Here is a 21,640-nt window from a genome sequence, read left to right on the forward strand (position 1 = left end):
CAAACAAGCTTTCGTAAACTTGGAACGATTCTGAATTGAAGTGAACGCAGTGGAGCGTCCCGAGCGGATTGATTAACGCCGGACGCTTTTTATCCGTAACTTGAGGATCTACGGTTGATTGACGAGAAAGCAAAAGTGAATCCCTTAGTTGCATGGTTTCTGGAATCAGTAACCTAATATATGACCGCCTAAGATATAAACCAATCGATTATATGACGGTTTGCGGGAGTGTTGTTGTTTATTGTATTCGTTGTATATCTGTTGTAGAGGTTATTCACAGGAACTGAGGGAAGAAAACGAATGTGAATAGTACTGATTTATTCTGTGACACGAAACTGCAGAAGAAAACACGTTAAACCAATTTGTCTTCTTTGTTAAAATTAAATTGATTGACTAACATCACTTTTCCTTCCTAATATTCTATCATTCCTAGAAAAAATAACATGTTTTCTTACAGGCATATAAAAGTCACACATGGCGTCGAATATATTGCTAGATGTGTAGCTACACACATTGTGCACGCCCTACGACATGACAAAATAATATTTTCTGATTTTGAGTGCTACGAACTTCAAATCTTCTTGGGCTCGACAAGTAAGTTTTATTTTTCGTGGATTTCTTAAGTTAATTTGTCCATTTACTCCTTTTGTTTGTGTTCGTTTGCATATACGCTCTTTTTCATGGCTTAAACATAAGTCATCTTCCTCGATGATACTGTAACTTCATCCATTTTTCCTCTTCTTTACACTTCGTTTCACATCGCTCATCCTTTGTTGTCGCATGTATATGAACATACGAACCATTGAATGCTCTGGCGGAGAAGCTCATGTGTTTGTTTAGGCTTTGTTATTACGTTATACTCAATCTTTGCTGCTCTGTTAGGACATTGCACCTGCGAATACGAACGTCTGCTTAAGACAAATTTGTACACTTATGTATGATTCCCATTTATTGGATTTGTGCATATTTAAACGTACATTTATATAACATCACATTAAATAAATAAGACTACATCTCCGTCATCCTAGACGTCATTCCTTTCCAGGTCGGTACCATCTCGACGTTGCTGATGCATTCAGTATGCATGCAATCTTCGCATCTTCATGTTGGACATTGAATCCAACAAATCTGATTGTTTGTACTGTTTGTGCTTGGCTGCATACGAAGGCATACAGCACACGCGTCCCTCTCGTCTTGCGCGCAATCCGGGATATCCATCGTTGGCTTTCGTTTAGCCTGTTCTTCTTTGCGCAGATGTGCGCGTTGAACAAATTTTTTAGAACATTTCCTTGCACACAGGATTCAAACCTTATGCAGCTTCCGTATAAGAGTTAGCGTTTGAGAACGGCCGACCGGAGGTACCTCTGGGCGGCGAGCCAGGCGAACATTATTCTCGCTCTCTTCAACATTTCCTGCCAAATCGTCTATCATTTTACGGAATTCCTTCAACATGCTTTCCGCCTGCTCCAAACCCATTCGCGTGCCTTCCGTTGGGTTTCTCATCACTTTTAAAGGCATCACTCCACGAATCTGAGGTGGTGCAGGTTTCAGGTGGAGTATTCGTATACAGGATGGGAGACTACGGAGAGGGGGGTGATTCTGTCCATTTCTTCCTAATTGCCGTAAAAAACGGCCCGGAAGATACGGCTTTATTCGTTTTGGCGCACCATTTTGTACAAGAGGTTCGATTGGAGCGCGCCAGTCTTGTGCGGCGCCGCATCTTCCGGGCCGTTTTTTACGGCAATTAGGAAGAAATGGGCGGAATCACCTCCCTCTCCGTAGTCTCCCATCCTGTATACGAATACTCCACCTGAAATCTGCACCACTTCAGATTCGTGGGGTGATGCCTTTAAGAGAGACTCGCGAGCTGAAGCAATTATAAACATATATTATTGGTTGTTGAACAGTAAGCGACGAAAATTATGTATAATAACCATTTCCATTTTTTGGAAAATATCTCTGTGGCGGTCCTTTGTATCCGTCGAGTTTCTTCGTTCTCCACATCGCCTTCCACTAATACTTCCATCATCTTTTCATCTCCATCACCGCTATACTGCCCATCTCGCACATTTTCAGTCTCTCTACTTACTAACGACAATGCATCTTGCTGCGAGCGACGTCCTAGAGAAATATGAAGATTGGGCCAATAAACTAGACAAAGATTAGGGTACTAGATTGACCCGCTCCTGCGTACAACAGAGCTGCATGGACGCAGCTAACCCCACTTTTTACATCCATACAACAAGTGCAAGCCAAAGCATAGGGGCATGCACCACACCAGTCTCATGTGCTTTATTAGGAAGAGTGTAGTGCCAGTAGGTCTTCTTTGAGGTTTCTAACACCAACAAGGACTGAGCTTACATATAAGCTTCACTAGACCGGCAGTGCCCTCAGGGAGGTATCGTATAGAAAAGTCGCACATCAAGCTTCCCCTCCAGAGCATCCATTGGTTTGCATGTTCATATAAATACGACAACAAAGGATGAGCGATGTGGAACGAAGTGTAAAGAAGAAGAAAAATGGATGGAATTACAATGTCAGATATAATCGCGTACATTGAGGGGGATGACTTATGTTTGAGGAAAAAGCCATGGAAAAGAGCGTATATGCAAACGAACACAAACAACATACTGAAAGCGAATAAATGGACAAATTAACTAAGAAGATCCACGAGAAATAAATCTTACTTGTCGAGCCCAAGAAGATTTGTAGTTCGTAGTACTCAAAATCAGAAAATATTATTTTGTCATGTCGTAGGGCCTGCGCCATGTGTGTAGCTACACAACTAACAATATATTCGACGCCATCTACTTCAATGTGTTCAGTTGCACAATGTGTGACTTTTATAATGCTCCTGTTTACATCGACGCAGTCCACTTCCGCAATGTGTGAGTTTTATAATGCTGTTTTCTTTTCACTTCCCCTCGGCCATCTTCGCTATTAAACAAGCCCCTAATTGTTAATTTCATATTTTATTGTTTCACTTCCTTGCAAGATTATTTCACTAGTTCGTCGGGATAGGAACTTCATGCGTGCTCCTATTGGGACGAGTCTGAGAATACCTTTGCCGTGCTGCGACCCGAGCTCCTGCCGTTGCCACAAAGTCGACACAGGCGTATAAAAGTGGACGGGAGTTTATGGCGTTGCATATAACAAACGCATCGAAGGCGACCTGGGCGGAAGTAGATGGCCTGGAATATAATGTATAAGTGTGTAACTACACACACCACGCGTGTATTTACGACATGATAAAATGATATTTTCTGATTTTGATTTCTATCTCTGTCATATCTTCCTCTGCTTCTCAGAAGAGAATTATTTCTCGATATTTCTCTCGCTAATTTGTTAGCTTGTTTGCCTTTTGCATGCATTTTGTGTATGTTTGCATGAAAGCTTCTTTTCTATAGATTTTTCTCAAATATACGTCATGTCCTCTAATCCGTGCTATGACATGCAATATAGTAATTCCATCGTTTCTCTTCTTCCTTACTTTTCCTTTCTTTCATCACATCTTTTGCTGTACCTTCTGCCATCCTTTGTTGTCGCATATATATGATCGTGCGAACCACTGGATGTTCTGGAGGGGAAGCTTGATGTATGTTGTGACGTTTCTGGTCTGATATCTCCCTCAAGGCCTAGGCTTTGTTATCACATCGTAGTCAACCTCTGCTGCTGAGTTATCACATCACACTCATAAATAATTTCTATTTATTGAATTTGTACACATTTAACTTTAATCACAGAACTGACACATTAAATAAATAAGGGTACATTTTTGCATGCTTACACATCACTTCTCTGCAACTCTGCTCCGTCGCGAGGGCACACGTTGTTGCTGACATTCGGTATACTTCCAGTCTTCGCATGTTGGACATTGAATCCAACAAATTTGATGCTTTGTGCTCCCACTGATTGGCTGCATCCGAAAACATACAGCACACGCGTCCCTCTCGTCTTACAGTCCGGAATGTCCAGGTCTTGCTCTCACTTAGCTTGCTCTGATTTGTGTAAGTAGGCGCGCGAAAGAAATACTTTAGAGAATTTCTTTTTACATATGATTAGTTTCAGACCTTATGCAGTTTCCTTATCGTAGTCAGCGCCTGAGGACACCCAACCGAAGGTACATCATGACCGCAAGCAAGGCGTGCAGTGTCTCCGTTCCTTCCAGCATTCTCTGCCAATAAGCCCAACCTTTTGCATGTATATGATCGTGCGAAGCATTGAATGCTCTGGAGGGGAAGCTTAAAGGCATCACCCCACAAATTTAAGGTGGTACCGATTTCAGGTGGAGTATTCGTATACGGAATAGTAGATTATGAAGAGAGGGGTGATTCCGTCCATTTCTTCCTAATTGCCGTAAAAAAACGGCCCGGAAGATGCGGCTCGTGCACAAGGCTGATGCAGTCCAATCGAACTCCTTGTAGAAAATAGTGCGCGGGAACGCTCGAAGCCGCATCTTCCGGGCCGTTTTCTGCGGGAATTAGGAAGAACTGAACGAAATCACCTTCCTCCCCATAATCTACGACCCCGTATACGAATACTCCACCGGAAATCCTTACCACTCCAGATTCGTGGGGTGATGTCTTTAAGCCTCCCCTCCAGAGCATCCAATGGTTCGCACGATCATATACATGCGACAACAAAGGATGGCAGAAGGTACAGCAAGAGATGTGAAAAGAAAAATAAAGAACAAGAAAAACGATGGAATTACCATATTGCATGTCATAGCACGCATTAGAGGACATAACGTATATTTGAGAAAAACCCACAGAAAAGAAGCTCTTATGCAAACATACACAAAATTCATGCAAGAGACAAACAAGCTAACAAATTAGGGAGGGAAATGTCGAGAAATAATACTCACCTGACAAGCAGAGGAAGATATGAAAGGAAAAGAAAAAAATCAAAACCAGAAAACACTGTTGTCATGTCGTAAGTGCCTATGTGTTGTGTGAAATTACACACGTCGCATTATATTCGACGCTATCCACTTCCGCCTGGGTCGACTTCTGTAATTAATCTCTGTCTTCTCCTTGTCTGATATAATTCGCACCTAACGTAAGCTCCTACTAGGCAATATTATTATTAGGAATATGTTGTGTTGTCCGCAGGCTACACACTTGCGCAGGAATCTACGGCATATAAAATAATGTTTTCTGATTTTGAATATTACGTCTTTGCAATCTTACGTATGAGCCACGTAAGTTGTTTTTTTTTTTTAAGATTTCTTTCGTTTATGTTTACATTGATTCCCATTTATGTGCTGCGACTGCTATACGGCTGCGTAGTCACTCTTATTGTGTGTTTTTCTCCCATATGAATAACATGTCTTTAATGGATGCCACGACGGTACTTTATTATAACTTCCTCTTTTTCATGTTTCCTTTGACATGCTGTACCTTCTGTCATCCTTTGTTGTCGCGTGTGTGTAATCATGCGAACCACTGGATGCTCTGAAGGAGGCGCTAACACATGTGCTCATACTAAATTTATACATTATGTAAAGAAGAAGTTTACATCTTATATTTGTATGTCATATCACATATTATTCTCATCACCAAATTTGACATTTGTACCATTATATACATTGCATGTACATTCACACCACATCAAGTAAATGCACATGCATACACATTCTTATGATTCCAAACCCTACCACATTGTTGATACATTCGTTGTGCATCCAATCTTCGCACGTCGGACACTGAATCCAACAAATCTGATTATTTGCGCTACTACTTGACAGCACCTGAAGACAAACAGTACACGTGTCCTTCTCGTCTTGCGTACAGTCCGGAATGTCCAGCAGTGGCCCTCGTCGCTTAGCTTGCTCCTCCTTGCGTAGATGGGCTCGCTGAACAAAGTTAAAGTTTAAGGGGAGTACTTTCACATAGAATTGACTTCAAACCTTCTGCAATTTCCGTATCGGAGTAGGAGCTTGAGGACGGCGGACAGGAGGAACATCTGGACGGCGTGCAAGGCGCATATTGTCGAATCCATCTCCGCTAGGGTTTTGCGCTGGCCTATATAGCTGAATGCCATCAGATTCCGAGTTGGCATCAACTCGCATCTGAATCAACATTAACATAACGTTAACAGACTACATACTTTTCAGCACTCTCATCTAGTCTCAGCTGAGATGGACGGACTTCATGTCCGAGATGGGTGAGACAGTGTTCGACTGTCACAGCATCAATCCTTTCCGTTACCTAGAATTCGTCTGGTTTCACTACCATTAATTTGAAGAGCCACTGATTGTTGTGTTAAAATTGTAGTACACATACATTCATATACGCTGTGCAGTACGTCACACTTTTTCCGTTTTTTCAGGTCGCAATGCTGTACAGTAACACGAGCAGTGACAGCGGAGATAGGTGGTTTTGGTATGCTCCGTAATCTTAGTCCTTCTCACGAAGCGACTTATTACACCTGCTTCCGCTGATGCTAACTTCCAACTCTTGAGAAGAAAGAATCACTTTACATACGCTAACGTATACGCATGTTGTCATACTGCTCGAACCTGATAATCATCTACATTCTGGAAAGCGACTGTTTCCACTACAAATTCGTCTGAGTCTTGTTGATGGGCATGCTGTGCAAGCTCACGGACTCTACATGGATACGTTTGGTAGAATCAGAAAGAGTAATCAATAAAGATGTGAACGACAATTGTTGCATGGACAAAACCATCGTGAAAGCTGCGGTTCATTAATGTGACTCACTTTGATGGTCTCTCTGCATATGGAACACAGGATGTCGGGTAGTGAACACTCGTCAGCATGCTTTGTGGTTCTGTGTCGGCTTAGCCCACTAATACTGTTGAATTCCGCATCACAGTACTCACAGTTATATACTGACCTTCCTGAGGCGGCAATTTCCTGGTTCTTTTTCTCAGCCTTGAATTCCGCTATTTGCTCTTGTGAATATCCATGGACTTCAGCAAGGTGCCTCTGGGTTTTTTTTACCCTTGTCTACATCACAAACCAGGCACATATTCATGACGATACTAGAATCAGATCAATATAATTTGCATATGAAAGAGAAAGCAAAGTAGTGTTAAAAAAAAACTGACTTGCGTGCGGCATCCATAATGTAAACTCAAGATAAGTTGTTAAGAACAGAAATAATAAATAGTTCGACTAACTCGATTGAGAACAGCCTCAGATAATAACTTTCGTGTAGGCTTACATGACCCGATGTTCTTCTTCCAAATGACGGGCTATAGAGGTCTTCGTTCAACACCTCTAGGCATGAGGTGTATTGTTTTATTAAGGGGTCAGCAAACGTTCGCGCGGATACACACCTACTGGCTCATAGACATTATTGGGAGAAATGTGATATTAGTAGTGCAGTATCGTTTTGTGGAGAATCTTTTTTGTGGAGGTACATAAAATGTGAACTTAATTAATGTCTTAAGGTAGATATATAGAAACGCAACAGTACACATCAAGCTTCCCCTTCAGAGCATCCAATGGTTCGCATGATTACATACATGCGACAACAAAGGATGACAGAAGGCACAGCATACGATGTCAAAAGAAACATGAAAAAGAGGAAGGACGTTGAAGTTATAATACCGTGGCATAGTGGAATAGATTAGATGACAAAATGTACATCTGCAAAAAAAAAACGTAGTAGGAGTGATTACGCAATGTACAGTGCCAGCATCTAAGAGGCTATCAATTTAATATATAAACCAGAGAAGTCAAAAAAAAAAAAGAAGAAACTAACCCGCCAGGTACTGGAGAATTCAGATGAAGTGAAAACCAAAAGTCAGAGAGTATTATTTTGCATGTCGTAAGTACCTACGTATTGTCTGTACGTTGCACAACAAGTCATATGTTCGACGCCTAATCTCAGCGGAACTTTCGCAAGGTGCGAATTCCATACGCGTAATATTCAAAATCAGAAAATATTATTTTATAAGCAGCAGATTCCTGCGGTGTAGTCTGCGAACAACACAACATATTGCACGCTTAGTCGGAACTTTCGCAAGGATGCGGATTCTCTAATTCTCCCCCATTCAATTTGGGTTCTTTGTAAACGCCACACGCACACACACACAAGGTGTGTATTTTGCGCGTGAACTGCGAATTCACGCGCTGCATGTTAATGACGGCTACGACGTCTATTTTTTTTTCGAATCTCCTGTTTTTTTCTTTGTAGAGAGTTATGGTCCATAAATGCGGATTATTTGGATTTCTTGCACAATTCTGTTCATCCTGAACTTGCCTACGTATGGGGTTCTCTGGTACGCCACTTAAATTTTGCATAGGTTTGTGGTTTTGCGGGAGCACGTGGCATAGCTTTCCGTACCCTTCACGAATTTCCCCACTTGTACCCGGAAATAATTGTGTCATAATGGTTTATTTAAATTGCAAGTGGGTGGATTTGTACGACTGCTAACTCACAAAGGATGCGTTTTGCTTTTTTTTTGCAGTGTTTGTAACACTTGTATGTTTAGGTAATTTCCTATGAACTAGAAAACCAGCATAAGTGTCAGCCCATGACTTAGTTCATATCTCTTCATTCTTAATACTAATGGTCATTTAGTTGTTAATGTTGATAGTCATTCTGTCGCATGTAAACTTTTTCGGCTACCTCTCGTCTTTTCGTTTTCTGTGTTTCGAACTTTTTTCCCTCATTCTCTCATTTGTTCGATTTGAATCAGTCAATTTGTTTCTTTTGCCTACTTTCCAGTTTAGAATGACATCAATATTCCGTGTACTGATCAGTGGGCCAGCGGGCAGTGGAAAACGCACTGTTGCAAAGATGTTAGTTAGGGAATTCGATGAGTTTGCTCATTTTTCGGCCGGTGATTTCATTAGGGATCATATACAACGAGGCACAGGTATTTTTTTTTTGCTTATTTCTAGATGGGAGGATATTCTTGTTCACTTCTCGAGGGTAAACTACTATGTATAGAATTCGGACAACGGGCAGCGGCGTTCGTGCGGAAAGGAGAACTGGTCCCCGACAGTATCCTGAACGGATTGCTCGTAGAACAAGTGCGACGTGCTGGAAAGAAAGTGATTTTAGATGGTGCGTTAAAGAGCAAATTCGTTTACAAAATATTATTGCCAATCATAATTTTGTAATAGTCACGTTTTTCTCCTGGTTGAATCACATACTTGTCTTGTTGATAGTTAGGAGCAAAATCATAACCGTAACCTTTTGTTAAGGAATGTTTACGGTCGGATAATTTCTGCGAAGTAAATCACGGATTATTTCTTAGGTACATCATTTTGAGGATTCTTGTTGCATGTACTGTTTACACCTTGATATCTCACGTGTCCTATCTGGGTATCGAGGATAAGTGACCTAACCGTTCCAAGATGAATCATATCAGGGCGTGTCGTTTATTTTAGAACGCAAGCTGAAATAAAGTCAGATTTTTGTTTGTGCTTAGTACTGTGCAGAACAAGTAGCGGTTGGAATGACTTCTTGCCGTTCGTAACGCTCTGTGAGCTATAAGATTGCACCACATGCAGTTCCTTAACGTTGTCCAGACACCAGTACTTAAGGATACTGCACAGTGCATAGATCTCACTCGCTTTGGTGACAACTTTGAGAACGTGGTGGTTTACCAACCCCGCAGTCGGTGGAAGTGGTCAGTTGTTTTCCTTTTAAGGTCTTGCGTGGTGTATTTCGAACAATATCGAGGGTTGTCGAGTAGAGAGGAGGAGTTTGATGGGATATGCATGGTATTAAAGACCTCGAACCATTTTCAGGCCTTTGAAAAAGACAAGTTTGTCGAAAAATCAGGCCAATAAAAAAGTTTCACCTAAAACCTCGTTGGCATAACAAGAAAACATAGATACACTATTTCAACACTCTAAATCTTGATGATATCCATGTAAATATGAATGAACTATAATCCACCTGCAAATCTCGTAATGCAAACTTTGTCTATATTAAGTCTATAATATAGTATGACTATATTATTGCTATTTTTAGGTTATCCCCGTTCATTAACGCAGGTAAAAATGGTTGAGGAAGTAGCTCCTCTGAATCTTGTGGCTGAGCTGAAGGTTGGTGTCACGCAGACATATATCTTTCCACAGCTTGCGGAACTTTACTGATATTTGTTCTGATGAAATTCAATTTTTGAAGGTTCCAAAGAAAATCCTCATTGACCGACTGTCGAAACAGTTAGTACATCCGGCTTCAGGGAGAACGTATAATTTGGACTTCAATCCTCCCAAGGTTGAGGTTAGCCTATTTCTGATTAAACTGGTGTTCATCATGGTTAAGTTTGCAAACGTGAAAGACTAGGTTTTAGGGAAAGGACGACGTTACTGGTGAACCGTTGCTTCGGCGAGAGGATGATGTGGCAGAAGTAGTTAGGAGAAGAATAGAGGTTCACGATAAAACAGAGAGCAAAGTCGTTGACTATTACAGGTAAGAATTAAGACGCTGTTTCTAACTACAGTCTACGGTTTTGCGTCCAGGAACCATGGAGTCTGCATAACGCTAAACGGGGAAAGCTCTGATGCTGTGTTCCATGCCGTCTCAGAAGCCATGACTGAAATGATGAAGAAACGTGCGTCTGTCTAAACACCGCCAGTGGATTTGTCGTTCTATAATTTTTTAAGTTGTAGATTTCTTTAGTTGTTAGGATTCAATGGACATCAAAGAATTGCTTCATAATGCGGGACTTTTTATTGTTGAACTCATTTTTCTTTCTAGGTTTTATGCCTTTAAGATAGAATCTAATTAAAACAAAAATTTCATTCTTTACAGACAGTGAAATATAATCCGTGTGGCAAATTTTTTCGCGACGAAATAATAGAAGTCCTCATCACACTAAAGGTCTCGTCTGTGTACATTTTCATCAATACCTTTGTTTTTTCACACAATCTGATTAATGTCAGTTCATAGATATTTGCGATTTCGGTGAATATATGTGTAAGTACAAAGTTGTATGGGTGTTTTCTCTAAATTTAATGACCTACATCTACGTTTTTGTTTTGTTTTTTGCTTTGAAAGTATTGCTTTTGATTGTTTTGATTATTTTCATGAGAATGCATGATAAATCTGTTTTCTTTATTGTGGAAAACTAATCAGTGGGCGTCTTCGCCTTCTTCAGATTCATGCAATTCATGATGCAAGGACCCTTTACCGCTTATTACGCATACAGAGTCAGGCGTGCGTTGAGAATTCCAAAATAGGGAGGTCCTGAGAGGGATTTGGAGGAGGAGAAAAATAGGGAGAGCAGAGAGGAAAGAAATAGGTGGTATTCGACGTTTAATAAACACATATTGAAGTTTGCATTATGTTAGAAAAATCGATGGCGCGAAGTACCTTTTAAAAGATTTTGTGAAAGAATTCAACACCTTTTAGTCCGGAACTAGTTTGGGAAAATTATAAACAAATGAAAGAGATCGAGATAAGGCGAAATGCTGGGTCATAAGTACGAAAACAATAACAAGAGTATAAATTACACAATTCGCACCGCTTTTCTTTAGAGTGAGCTGTTCAAGAAAATTCTTGAGTTTTCCAGTCAACTGTCAGAACGAGTAACATTTTGAACTTGAATAATTGAAATTATTACAAATAATCAGTCATTACAAATAACGTGATAATGGCATAACGAAGGCAATAAAATCAGAAAAAAAGTTCTTAATGCACTTCTTAATGTACCTAAAATTTTGATCCTTTTAAAAATCAACTTGCTGTCAATGCCATCTGGTCTGAACAGTAAAAGTTTTGTGTTATTATTTCATATAAAAGGTAAGGTAATTTATTAATTAGCTAACATGTGCTTTGTTGAAAGCATTGAAAATGCTGTTGATGGCGCAGCGCGTTGTGGCGCTGTTTTTACTGGAACGATAGGGGATCAATCCTGACAGAATTAATAATCTTGTAGAAATCGTCATAAGGTGTAATGGGTACATATCCAATTACAATGAATTCCTCTATAATCGCTCAAAAAAGCTATTTCGTTGGTGTTACTAAGTGAAAAAAAGACATCTACAGCCAGAAATAGGGATAAAGATAGCGCAAAATGAGCTTCACGGAGTTTCTGAATAACGACACTCGGAGTAAATTTCTTGCAATACAATTGTGCGCAATTGTAAAGAAAGATTTGGTCTATACTCGACCAAAGCTTGGTTTAAGTTTGTACTCTTCTATTTTTTTTTTTAAAGCCAGGTGAGAAAAAAGCAAAATTTCCTCAAATTTTCTAATTATCCTCAACCAGCTTTTGAGATAACGAGAACACCTACAGAGATCGAAATTTGGGTGTCAAGGGTTTTCTTCAATGTTCTATCAAAATATGGCACCGAATATTGCAACCGCGCTGCTGTAATCTCGCAACGAGAAAAGTGGGAAATTTTAGATTTTCGGCTGCGCGTCAAAATCTGCATAACTTAGAAGAAAGTGCAATAACTCAGCTCTTGATTTACAAAAACCAATTTGGATTAGAGTGTACTATAAAGGAGGATTTTTGCTACCAGAACTCATTTTCTCTTTGTCCAACATGGTTTTCGTCCTCTCAAAAGCTAGTTCAGTTGAGAAAAAGTATAAAAATTTGCAAAAATTTTGAACTTTATCTCAACTAGGTTTCAGATAGCAAGGTTCTCCTAAGAAGGTGAAGTAAATCTTTTATAACGCAAATCTTCCTCTACAAAACGGACTTTTGGCTGTCCCTTTTCGTTATTTCTGCAGGCCGTTATTCATATTTACTTCAACCTAACAAAATTCGACCAGGCCAGTAGTCATTTCCAGTCAGGGCCTACGTTAAAGGATGAAGGATAAAGTGTCTGGCGTCGATCAATCCGTTTGGGATGCGCCCCCACGTTCACTTCAATTCAGAATCGTTTGAAGTTCACGAATTTGAAGTGTAACTGGCCTATACAATGACTTGCGGTGGCTAGCCGATGTGTCAAGTCAGTGTTTTTATCCTCACAGACAAGTCTGGTAGCAATTTATCGACCCCGGAGGGATGAAAGGCTTGGTGAGCACTAGGGCGGATTCGAACCTCCGATCGATCGTGCAGGAAACGGAACCTCTAACCGCTACACAACACTCGCCCTGGCCTATGTTAATTGCTAAAATTACTTCTGGTTCACACTTAAGTGCGGTTAATAATGCTATTAATGCAGTTTAGAGAAATTGCCGGCGAAATGTTCTTCTCAGTAATTTCTCTTCCGCTTGCAAAAATAATGAATCCGATTGAGTTCGAACTCTGGACTGCCTGCCATCGTTGCCATAAGAGAAACTGTGTTGTCGAATAGGCGCTGAGAACCTCCTCATCTTTTCTACTTATATGTGCGCATGTGTGCTGACAGTTCCAATTCTTGCAGTGAGCTATCTGTGGCGCATGTTATACTGCATATTTTTATTTTGCTTGCACCACTATAAATTAATATTCAGCATAGTATTATTCATAAGTATTCATTACACTATTTTATTTTAACCTATTTATTAAGCATCAATTTTTCTCGAATTCTATTTATTGTAGCAATTTTTTGGTTGCTACATGAGCGGCTATTATTTTATATATTATTGTTCCAACTACACATTTGACGTATATATACGTCATGCCCAGTTGACCGTGGGGCTAACGACCTGTATATTTCATCGTAGAAAAGTGATCGAAAGCGAAAAATGGTAATGGCTAATGTCGCATTTGTTCGCCTGCGGCGTTATATATATGTGCATTGGCTCGTATTCAATCGGTTTAGTGTGACATACGCCTTCTTTGGGGTAAAATGTAGTAATTTTCTTCATCTTTCTATGCACCCAACACGTGTTTCCATACATGCCGCAACTGTGAAGTGTACTTTTGTGCTCAAGCGCGCGCCACTTAAATGCATTACCCCACGAATCTGAGGTGGTACGGATTTCAGGTGGAGTATTTTTACAAGGGATAGCAGATTATGACGTCTATTTCTTCCTAATTGCCGTAAAAAAACGGCCCAGAAGATGCGGCGCCGCACGAGGCTGGGGCGCTCCATTCGAACTCCTTGTAGGAAATAGTGCGCCAGAACGCCCGAAGCCGTACCTTCCGGGTCGTTTTTTACAGCAATTAGGAAGAAATGGACGGAATCACCATTCTCTGCATCATCTACTATCCCTTATAAGAATACTCCACCTGAAATCCGCACCACCTCAGATTCGTGGAGTGATGCCTTTAAGGGGTTAAAGCTTGCATTCCTTTGCATTAATCGCAAATTCTCGTCCAAGCTGTAGGACCTACAAGCGTGTTTTGCGGGCGTTGATACTTGTATGTGCCGGACCGGAGGTGGCTTTACTCATGAGTCGTTATGTCAGTATTTCATAACAGTAAAAACAAATTTTCCTTAACCAACTTATGCTGTTGACTTAAGGAGAGCCTTTATATTCCTTTATTCTGTGCAGGGCAGATAACTGGAATAGCGATAGAAATAAATACAGAAGGCGTATTTCTAGCTGTAGTGGAGTCAAAATGACATGATGTACGGCGCAGCTGTTGTAAACGGCTGCGCTCGAAAACAGCGATTGGAATCGAAGAGGGACCATCACGAACTGCAGCAAAGGGTGGCAGTAGCAAGGGTCCTCCCTCGAGCCTAACCGCTACGCTTCACCGGGCGTAGACGCCTACGCAGCTGCAACATGCTTAATTTCGTTTTGACCTTACTACATCATACACCTCATCTAGAAATCCGTACAAGGCATTTCAAATCCACGTGAATGATGTACTTGTGCGATTAGGTCTTTTCGTAGTCTTTCGATGAACTGCGCGGTGTTTTCTTCGTTTTCCGATGCAAAGCGCCGTCTTGCCTCATGAGGTCGTTCATTCTGCCCGGAAGCTCTTCTTGTTTGAAGTCTATGTGGTGCGTCTATTCTGTGCATTGACTGCGAACGGGTTCGGAAAAGGCATTCGCTGGACTGCGATCGAGCCTAAAAAAACAATTTTTCGATGATTCTAAACGATTCTGCACATTACAAACAATCAATTCATCCAGACCTATCCGATCTGTTACAGTAGGATAAAAGCGACCTATATTTCGGTGCATTTGTGTAACTCGAAACGATGCGATGGAGACAGCAGTTGGAGCCGAGTTGGGACCGCCGCAAACTGCAGCGATAGATGGTGCCAGCAAAGGTTTCACCACGCTCCCAGCCGCTATGCTCCAAAAGAGAGAAGCCGCGTGCTACTATAGCTAGGGTCCCTCCTGGACCCCAACCACCAGTTCCTCTACGTCGCTTCGAGCGCAGCCCCTTAAGCAGTTGTAACCGCATATGCAATTTTACAAATTACTTACGTTCAAATATATGGTTCGTTACAATTTAGATGTAGGGTTAATGGGATTAATCTTAGCATCAGTGGGGATTTCCGATGTTGGGATCTTCAGAGAAGTAGATGGTGGTGTTCATGGCGTTGGCTACATGTATCGCAACAAGAAAGCAAAATGCCCTTCCCGAATTCAAAAAAGATGCAAACTAGGGACAACAAATTGCGGAGTTTATCGGTTTCGTAGCAATTGTTTGCACCAGTAGAATTAACAGAACGAAATCGGGTGGATTAGAAATGAGAATAGGGATGAAACTCCAGGATGGGTGACGAAATCAATCTCTTGAAATTTATTTTGCGATCGTTTGGTCGTTGCGTTGTTAGGTAGGTTCATTAGTACTCTGGTCTTCATCCATCTGTAGTTCACAGTCATTTAGGACGGTTCATTTTTTTGCTGTGATATCTGCAAATTACAAATTAAATTATTGCAAATTCCAATCAATCACTAGCATATTGAATGCAATATTGAAAATCTCTACGGAAGCTGCATTTAAAAGCATCACCCCACGAATCTGGGGTGGTACAGATTTCAGATGGGCAATGCCTATACGGAGTCATAGATGATGGGGAGGGGGTGATTCCGTCCATTTCTTCCTATGCCGTAAAAACGGCCCAGAAGATGCGGCTTCGAGCGTTTTGGGGCGCCATTTTCTACAACGAATTTTACTCGAGCGCGCCAGCCGTGCGCACGCGCCGCATCCTCCGGGCCGTTTTTACGGCAATTAAGAAGAAATTGACGGAATCGCTCTCCTGTCCATCATCTACGATCCCGTATAAGCATTGCCCACCAGATTCCGTACCATGGCGATGGCGTGGAGTTCGCGAAGTTTGTGAGCTTCAGGGCTGTTTCTATCTCAATTCACTCTCCTAAACATCAGCACTCACACGTCTGTCGAACCAAGAAAAGCTTCTTAAAGCTCAATTCACCCTTTCCTACATCTCTCCAGAGCTTTTGTCAAATGTCTCTGTACCAAACAAAACAATCTACCATTTCGTTTTGTGCTAAAAACGAACGTGCTCCAAACTCGGTGCTGTCTTATGAACTTCTAGCTGCTCGGCCTTTGTTGTTTTGTATAGTAACAATATTTACATGGTTGGATTGTTGTTTCATGCTATTTCATGTGCTAGACGTGGCTGTTTATATAATTCCACAGTAGTATGCTCAAATTATAGCTGCGAATTTAGACAAACAACGTTACTCACTCGCCCTGTGGCTCATGAGAAAAGCAACTGTACTGTGCGAAGCATTTAAATCAACAGGTTCACTTCGTGGTACCGTGCAGATGTTCGCAGCTTTGTGAAAGATGGAGTTCAGTGAGGTGTTGTTGCAATCCCACAAGTACATTGTATTATTGTTTTTGCAGTCTTTATACGATTGCTATTCTTAAATCTTGTAAATTATCGCAACTACAAGCAGGTGGATTAACGGTAACAGGTGTTCTATGGACGAAGCTTTCTCAAGTCACAAGAAAGTGCATCGTTACGATGAGCTCAAGGACGTTTTGTGCGGATTCAGTCTTCAAAAACAAATGATTGTCACATGATTTCAAAAGGAAACGTAATGTTCAATGAAATTAGTGTTGTGTTGTGTTTCACTTGAACGTAACGAAAGTTGTGCAAGTGAGTGAGATGAAAGATTCCACACTACAAAACAAGGATACAAAATCACATTACGATAACTGTAATAATCATAGAAGAGCCATCAAGAGGCCCTTCCCTCATTGTCATCATCACTATAGGTATGGGAATGAGGCTGTCACAAAGTCACAACAAAAAGAATAATGATTTTGGCAGAAGACATGCAGTCACCGCCGCACTGCGTACATTTCCTCTACTTTCGGCACATATACACGTACAAAAATAAAAATCCGTGCATCGACTGCATGCAAACGCCTGGACTCTTGTCTCCAATCCAAACGCGCATTCGATACAAAGACAATACGATGCGGACATGAACATTTGTGTGCCAGGAGAAAAACTACGTGATATGTGTCGTGGTCGCTCGAGTTAACAAAAGTCCAGCTCGTGCCAGCCCGCAACGGTTCTTTCTTCCGGTCGTCATAGAAATTGTCTTATATAGCTACTAGTAAATTTTGTACGGCTAATGCTTCGGTTTTTTCTCTGTATTTTGCATGACGGATTCTCTGTCATGATTGGATTATTGGTGCTTGTTGCCACTGTGTATTTGTTTGATTTTCCGCTCAAACTATCTGTTAATAGTTAATGAGGATTGTAAATCTTGCTCCTCAGCAGTCTCCCTTTAGCTCGTTTCGTTTGTTTTTACTTGATTTTTGGTTCCAATTTCAGTTGTTTTGCCATAATATTTAAACTATTTTCTACGTAATGCGCTCTTTCAACATGTTGATGAGATTTGGCATACAGGACAAAAATCACATCAAATCGAATGAAAGCTGTACCCGTACAAAAATGCTGGATGATCAAGATTTTCGATATCAATTGGATCATTTGCAGCCGCAGTTGTAGTGATTTCTCTATATTATCGAATGCTTCGCTACAGCTCATTTATTAAACTCCTATTCAAAACAGCATAACTTATCATTACATTTTTTTAATCTTGAAAGTTCATATAAGAATTTTGGAACCTCGTAACAACTTAGGATGCAGCTGGTGACTGCTCTCGTTGATATGCAAGTAATATCTATGACGTGGTCACACCAATAAGTTACTAATAAGAACTAGAAGCTGCTTAGGCTCCCAAACGCAGTGGCACGGCCTGCGAGCACTAGTGAACTCTACTGGGAGCCCCTACCGGTACAGCGGAGGACGGTTTCTGATGAAAAACTTTCCATTATGCAGCGAACAGCGCCGAGATCACAAGAATTAAATAGTATTTTTGTCAGCTGTAGTGTATCTTAGTTCAATCCGAGAAAATGTTGTTCCTTTTCTTGGGTTTTTTTCTTCGCAATTCGTAATTGCTGTAGTCAAGCATCGAGCAATAACAAGAGCAAAGAGCAAACGTTGCCATAGCTCCAGGGCTCCAGGATTTATTTGTAGGGCACCAAGGGCATGTTATTTTACACAGAAGAGTTGTTTGGCAGTATTCCCATGTGAGAGTGTTATTTTGACTACACTTGCGAGTGATTGCCTACCTGTTCGCGTGAGAAAGCATGACGTGGAAGAACTCTTAGTGGAAGAAGGATCGGAGGTGATCTGAGTGACATTTGGCTGCAAATAAGTTGCTTTAATAAGCTCATCTGTGTTTTCTCATATGCACAACATCTTAAATTACATTGCATGCATGATTAAATTAATTGATTGTCTGATTAATTAATTAAAATTAAACTGTACGTTTTTGCGAAACATGTATGTTTTGAGTGATCAAGCCCGCATGAAAAGCGCAGCTAGCATAGCTCATGTATCACCACCTATGTAAATTTATTAGTCTCGGGTTGCTCGAGGGGCTTCTTCATTGTTTCTAGCTAGAATTAGATGAAGTCGAGTTACTCATCAGTCAACAGTAGAACTATGAGACAAGACTGTCCATACGTGGTTACCTTCTAATGACGACGTGTGCGTAATTCTGAAAATCTTCTCCTTTTCTTTACTCTCATTTTCTTTAACTTTATTTTTAAGTGAAGAGCTCCTCGATGCACAGTATGGTCAGATATTTCCTTGTACTCCACTTTTGTTCTGACAGATCTTAGGTAGATGTCTGCATCATAGAACTCTTGTTTACCTTCACCTTTAGGCTATAGGCCATCTAATGTCTGCGCAATAATACATGAGAGTCACCGGTGAGCGGTTTAAAACCACATCGCTTCGCACGCAACCGCTTGCGCGATGTTGTACCAATCGTGGAATTTAGAACGGATTGTGTTTCTCATTGAAGAATTCTCTGAGAGAATTGAAACTGATGCTATTTCGAGCATGTTCATTTGTCTAAATGATAGCAGTCACACATGGTTTCCCACTTTTAAAACCAGCGACAAGAAATAGGCCATGACGTCAATTGGTCGGGACTTTGAACGTGTGATAGTTTGCTTTCTCGCCGATGATTAATTATTAAATGATTAGTTGCCAGAGTATTATAAAGACTTGGACAGCGCAATGCACCGACCAGACGATTACTATAAGTCAAACGACCATCGAAATGTTCATGCAAAAAGTTGAGTTAAAATGAATGTCAGAATGAGTAGAAATTCAAGCAAATTTTTGCATGGACACGCTGTTTTTCTTCAAACTAAGCGCTATTGTGAACAGCTAGCTTCGCTGTCTCGATATGAATGGGATATAATGTAAGATCGTGATCTATTTATGCATAAAGTAGCAGTCTTGTGTCTACGGTACGGTACGGTCTTTAACACTTTAACACTTGTTTTGTTGGTTTTGCTCATTGGTTTATCTCATTTCCTGTCATTTCAGTCACTACATCGATGAGGAGCCAGTTCGTGGTTCTCGATGTGCGTTGCGGAAATCACAGGAGTTTTATGAGCTTCAAGTATTTTCCTTTAGGAACTAATATGCTTCCCAACATTCCACATTCCAAGTGTCATATTTATCAGAACAGTTATTTTTACATTCTGTGGTCCGAAACGAAAACTTTAAAGAGATCGATGAAATGAAAATTGATGCACTATTAGTTTCATACCGGCATTCAAAGCTAGTTTAAATAGTAGTTGCTTTCCAAAAGTACCGATATATTTGCTCGGAGCTCACCATTTGAGAATTTTTTTCAGAGAGAGAATCACTTAAGCAACATTTCCTAGTCTGCTTATTACCGCCGCCACACCAACTTCTTTATAAAGACGTATATGTAAAACATAACATAAATGCACAAAATGGTACCTCTGCTCTCTGTCTCTAACTGAGCGATCCATTTGCTGCGCAGGATTTTTATATGGATTGCTGGGCCCTTCCACTTCTCCTGGTAGGCGGAAATTAAGTGATTCGAGCTGAAAACTCGTGATTCTGTTCTTCCAGTATTTTAGTCAAACCTCTCACACTCGCTATTAAATAATGTAAAACAGAAACGAAAAGAAAAAGGAAGCTCAACTGATATTTCCTTCTTCACAAAAGTACTATCAACACTTCTTTTGTAACCTCCACGTGAAAACTTGTGGTCTTAACTTCTTGTAAGGCTCACCTGAGTTGATGACCGTCTCCTCGGATAGGGAAGAACGTCAGTTGCTCCCATTCTGAATAAATAATCTTGCGCATTATTTTGATATACTTCGGATAAAGAATTTCGTATGTAAGGTGAAAATAAGAAAAATTCAATGTTCGATCAAATGAAACACCCGAAGACAGATGAAATTTTTCGCAGAAAGGAAGAAGTTATTAGATATTCCTTGTTCTACATGGTGAGCTTTTTCGAGTTTAAGAATATTTCTCGATAACCTACAATTAAGATTTGCAGACATGTTTTTTTAGTTTGCTTGTTATGTCGGTGAGCGTACCCAATACAATTTCATAAATGTGTATGGATTAGTGTAGCGCATTTGGTAAGAGCTGCAACGGTACTGTACGGTCGATGGTTTGAAACCGCATTGCTTCGATCAGGATTACATCTCTCCAGTGATAATTTTATCATGTGAATAAATTGATTATGTGCCAGGTACCAACTTATTCACATAATAATTGCATCATGTGAGTAAGTTGGCACTTGACTTGTCCGGGAAGGTAAAACAGTGACCTGATCCCTACATCGGCTGGCTTATCATACCCTTATATAAGCTGCGCTACGGTTCATAAACCCCAAACAATTTTGAGATGAAGTAGAACGCATAGACGCATCCCGAAAGGATCCAGTCTCATGCACTTCACTTACAGTTAATGCGCTATAAACTGCAGCATGACAATAGTCGACAAAAAAGTTTACAACGATTTTTTTAAAGATGCAGCTCATTGCGATTTCAATAATCCTGCTACATGAGCTAACTGCTCTTAAGCAGAGTTCTTCAGGCATTTGACAGTACCAGAGAATTGAATGAGATGACTGGAACTTCTCCGTTCCAATATCATGCATATTCCTGTTTCTTTTTTCTTCAAGAACAACGACAAGTATAAAATGGGAGTTTGCCTGACATGAATTCTAATAAGAGGCGCCCTTGAAGTCAATAAAGGAGCGGAAGCGATGCTCAGCAACTCACAACGCAGGGTAGTGTGGGAACTTAGAAGGCGTGGTCGTCGTAGGGATTGCTTCCCGCCTACTATTCTCGTAGGATGGAATGCTCATTACGCGTATGACTGTGAAGAATAGATAATCAGCTACTTTCAAAATGCATCGGTAAAGCTGGTAATTAGAATATCCGACACGGGTTTGTACCACTTAATTGGTGTCGAGGTTGGAGAGTAATGCATTTTGTGACTTTTAATTTGCCTTCATGAATATTTTGTTGC

The 21,640-nt window shown here is 40.6% G+C and overlaps 3 protein-coding genes across 4 annotated transcripts; 1 reads left to right on the forward strand and 2 right to left on the reverse strand.

The window, feature by feature from the left end:
- Positions 1 to 1,302: 1,302 nt before the first annotated feature.
- Positions 1,303 to 6,781, reverse strand: RB195_016476 (uncharacterized protein; the record flags this gene model as incomplete). Of its 2 annotated transcripts, XM_064183027.1 has the most annotated exons (7): positions 1,303 to 1,530; positions 3,063 to 3,191; positions 5,750 to 5,854; positions 5,909 to 6,023; positions 6,109 to 6,209; positions 6,521 to 6,611; positions 6,723 to 6,781. In XM_064183027.1, the coding sequence occupies 7 exons, from the start codon at positions 6,779 to 6,781 to the stop codon at positions 1,303 to 1,305; spliced, it is 828 nt and encodes a 275-aa protein (XP_064038908.1). The 2 variants fall into 2 exon arrangements, with proteins under 2 accessions (XP_064038908.1, XP_064038907.1); XM_064183026.1 differs by lacking the exon at positions 3,063 to 3,191 and having other exon boundaries at positions 5,909 to 6,070; positions 6,150 to 6,209.
- Positions 6,782 to 8,706: 1,925 nt separating this feature from the next.
- RB195_016477 (uncharacterized protein) lies at positions 8,707 to 10,757 on the forward strand (the record flags this gene model as incomplete). The annotated part of the gene is made up of 7 exons (XM_013437140.2): positions 8,707 to 8,851; positions 8,926 to 9,042; positions 9,958 to 10,031; positions 10,114 to 10,212; positions 10,283 to 10,401; positions 10,452 to 10,543; positions 10,744 to 10,757. The coding sequence occupies 7 exons, from the start codon at positions 8,707 to 8,709 to the stop codon at positions 10,755 to 10,757; spliced, it is 660 nt and encodes a 219-aa protein (XP_013292594.2).
- Positions 10,758 to 14,640: 3,883 nt separating this feature from the next.
- RB195_016478 (uncharacterized protein) lies at positions 14,641 to 20,435 on the reverse strand (the record flags this gene model as incomplete). The annotated part of the gene is made up of 4 exons (XM_064183028.1): positions 14,641 to 14,886; positions 18,391 to 18,466; positions 20,087 to 20,193; positions 20,385 to 20,435. The coding sequence occupies 4 exons, from the start codon at positions 20,433 to 20,435 to the stop codon at positions 14,641 to 14,643; spliced, it is 480 nt and encodes a 159-aa protein (XP_064038909.1).
- Positions 20,436 to 21,640: the final 1,205 nt, after the last annotated feature.

This window comes from Necator americanus, chromosome II (assembly GCF_031761385.1).
Source record: "Necator americanus strain Aroian chromosome II, whole genome shotgun sequence".
In the NCBI taxonomy this organism is placed as follows: Eukaryota; Metazoa; Nematoda; class Chromadorea; order Rhabditida; family Ancylostomatidae; genus Necator; species Necator americanus.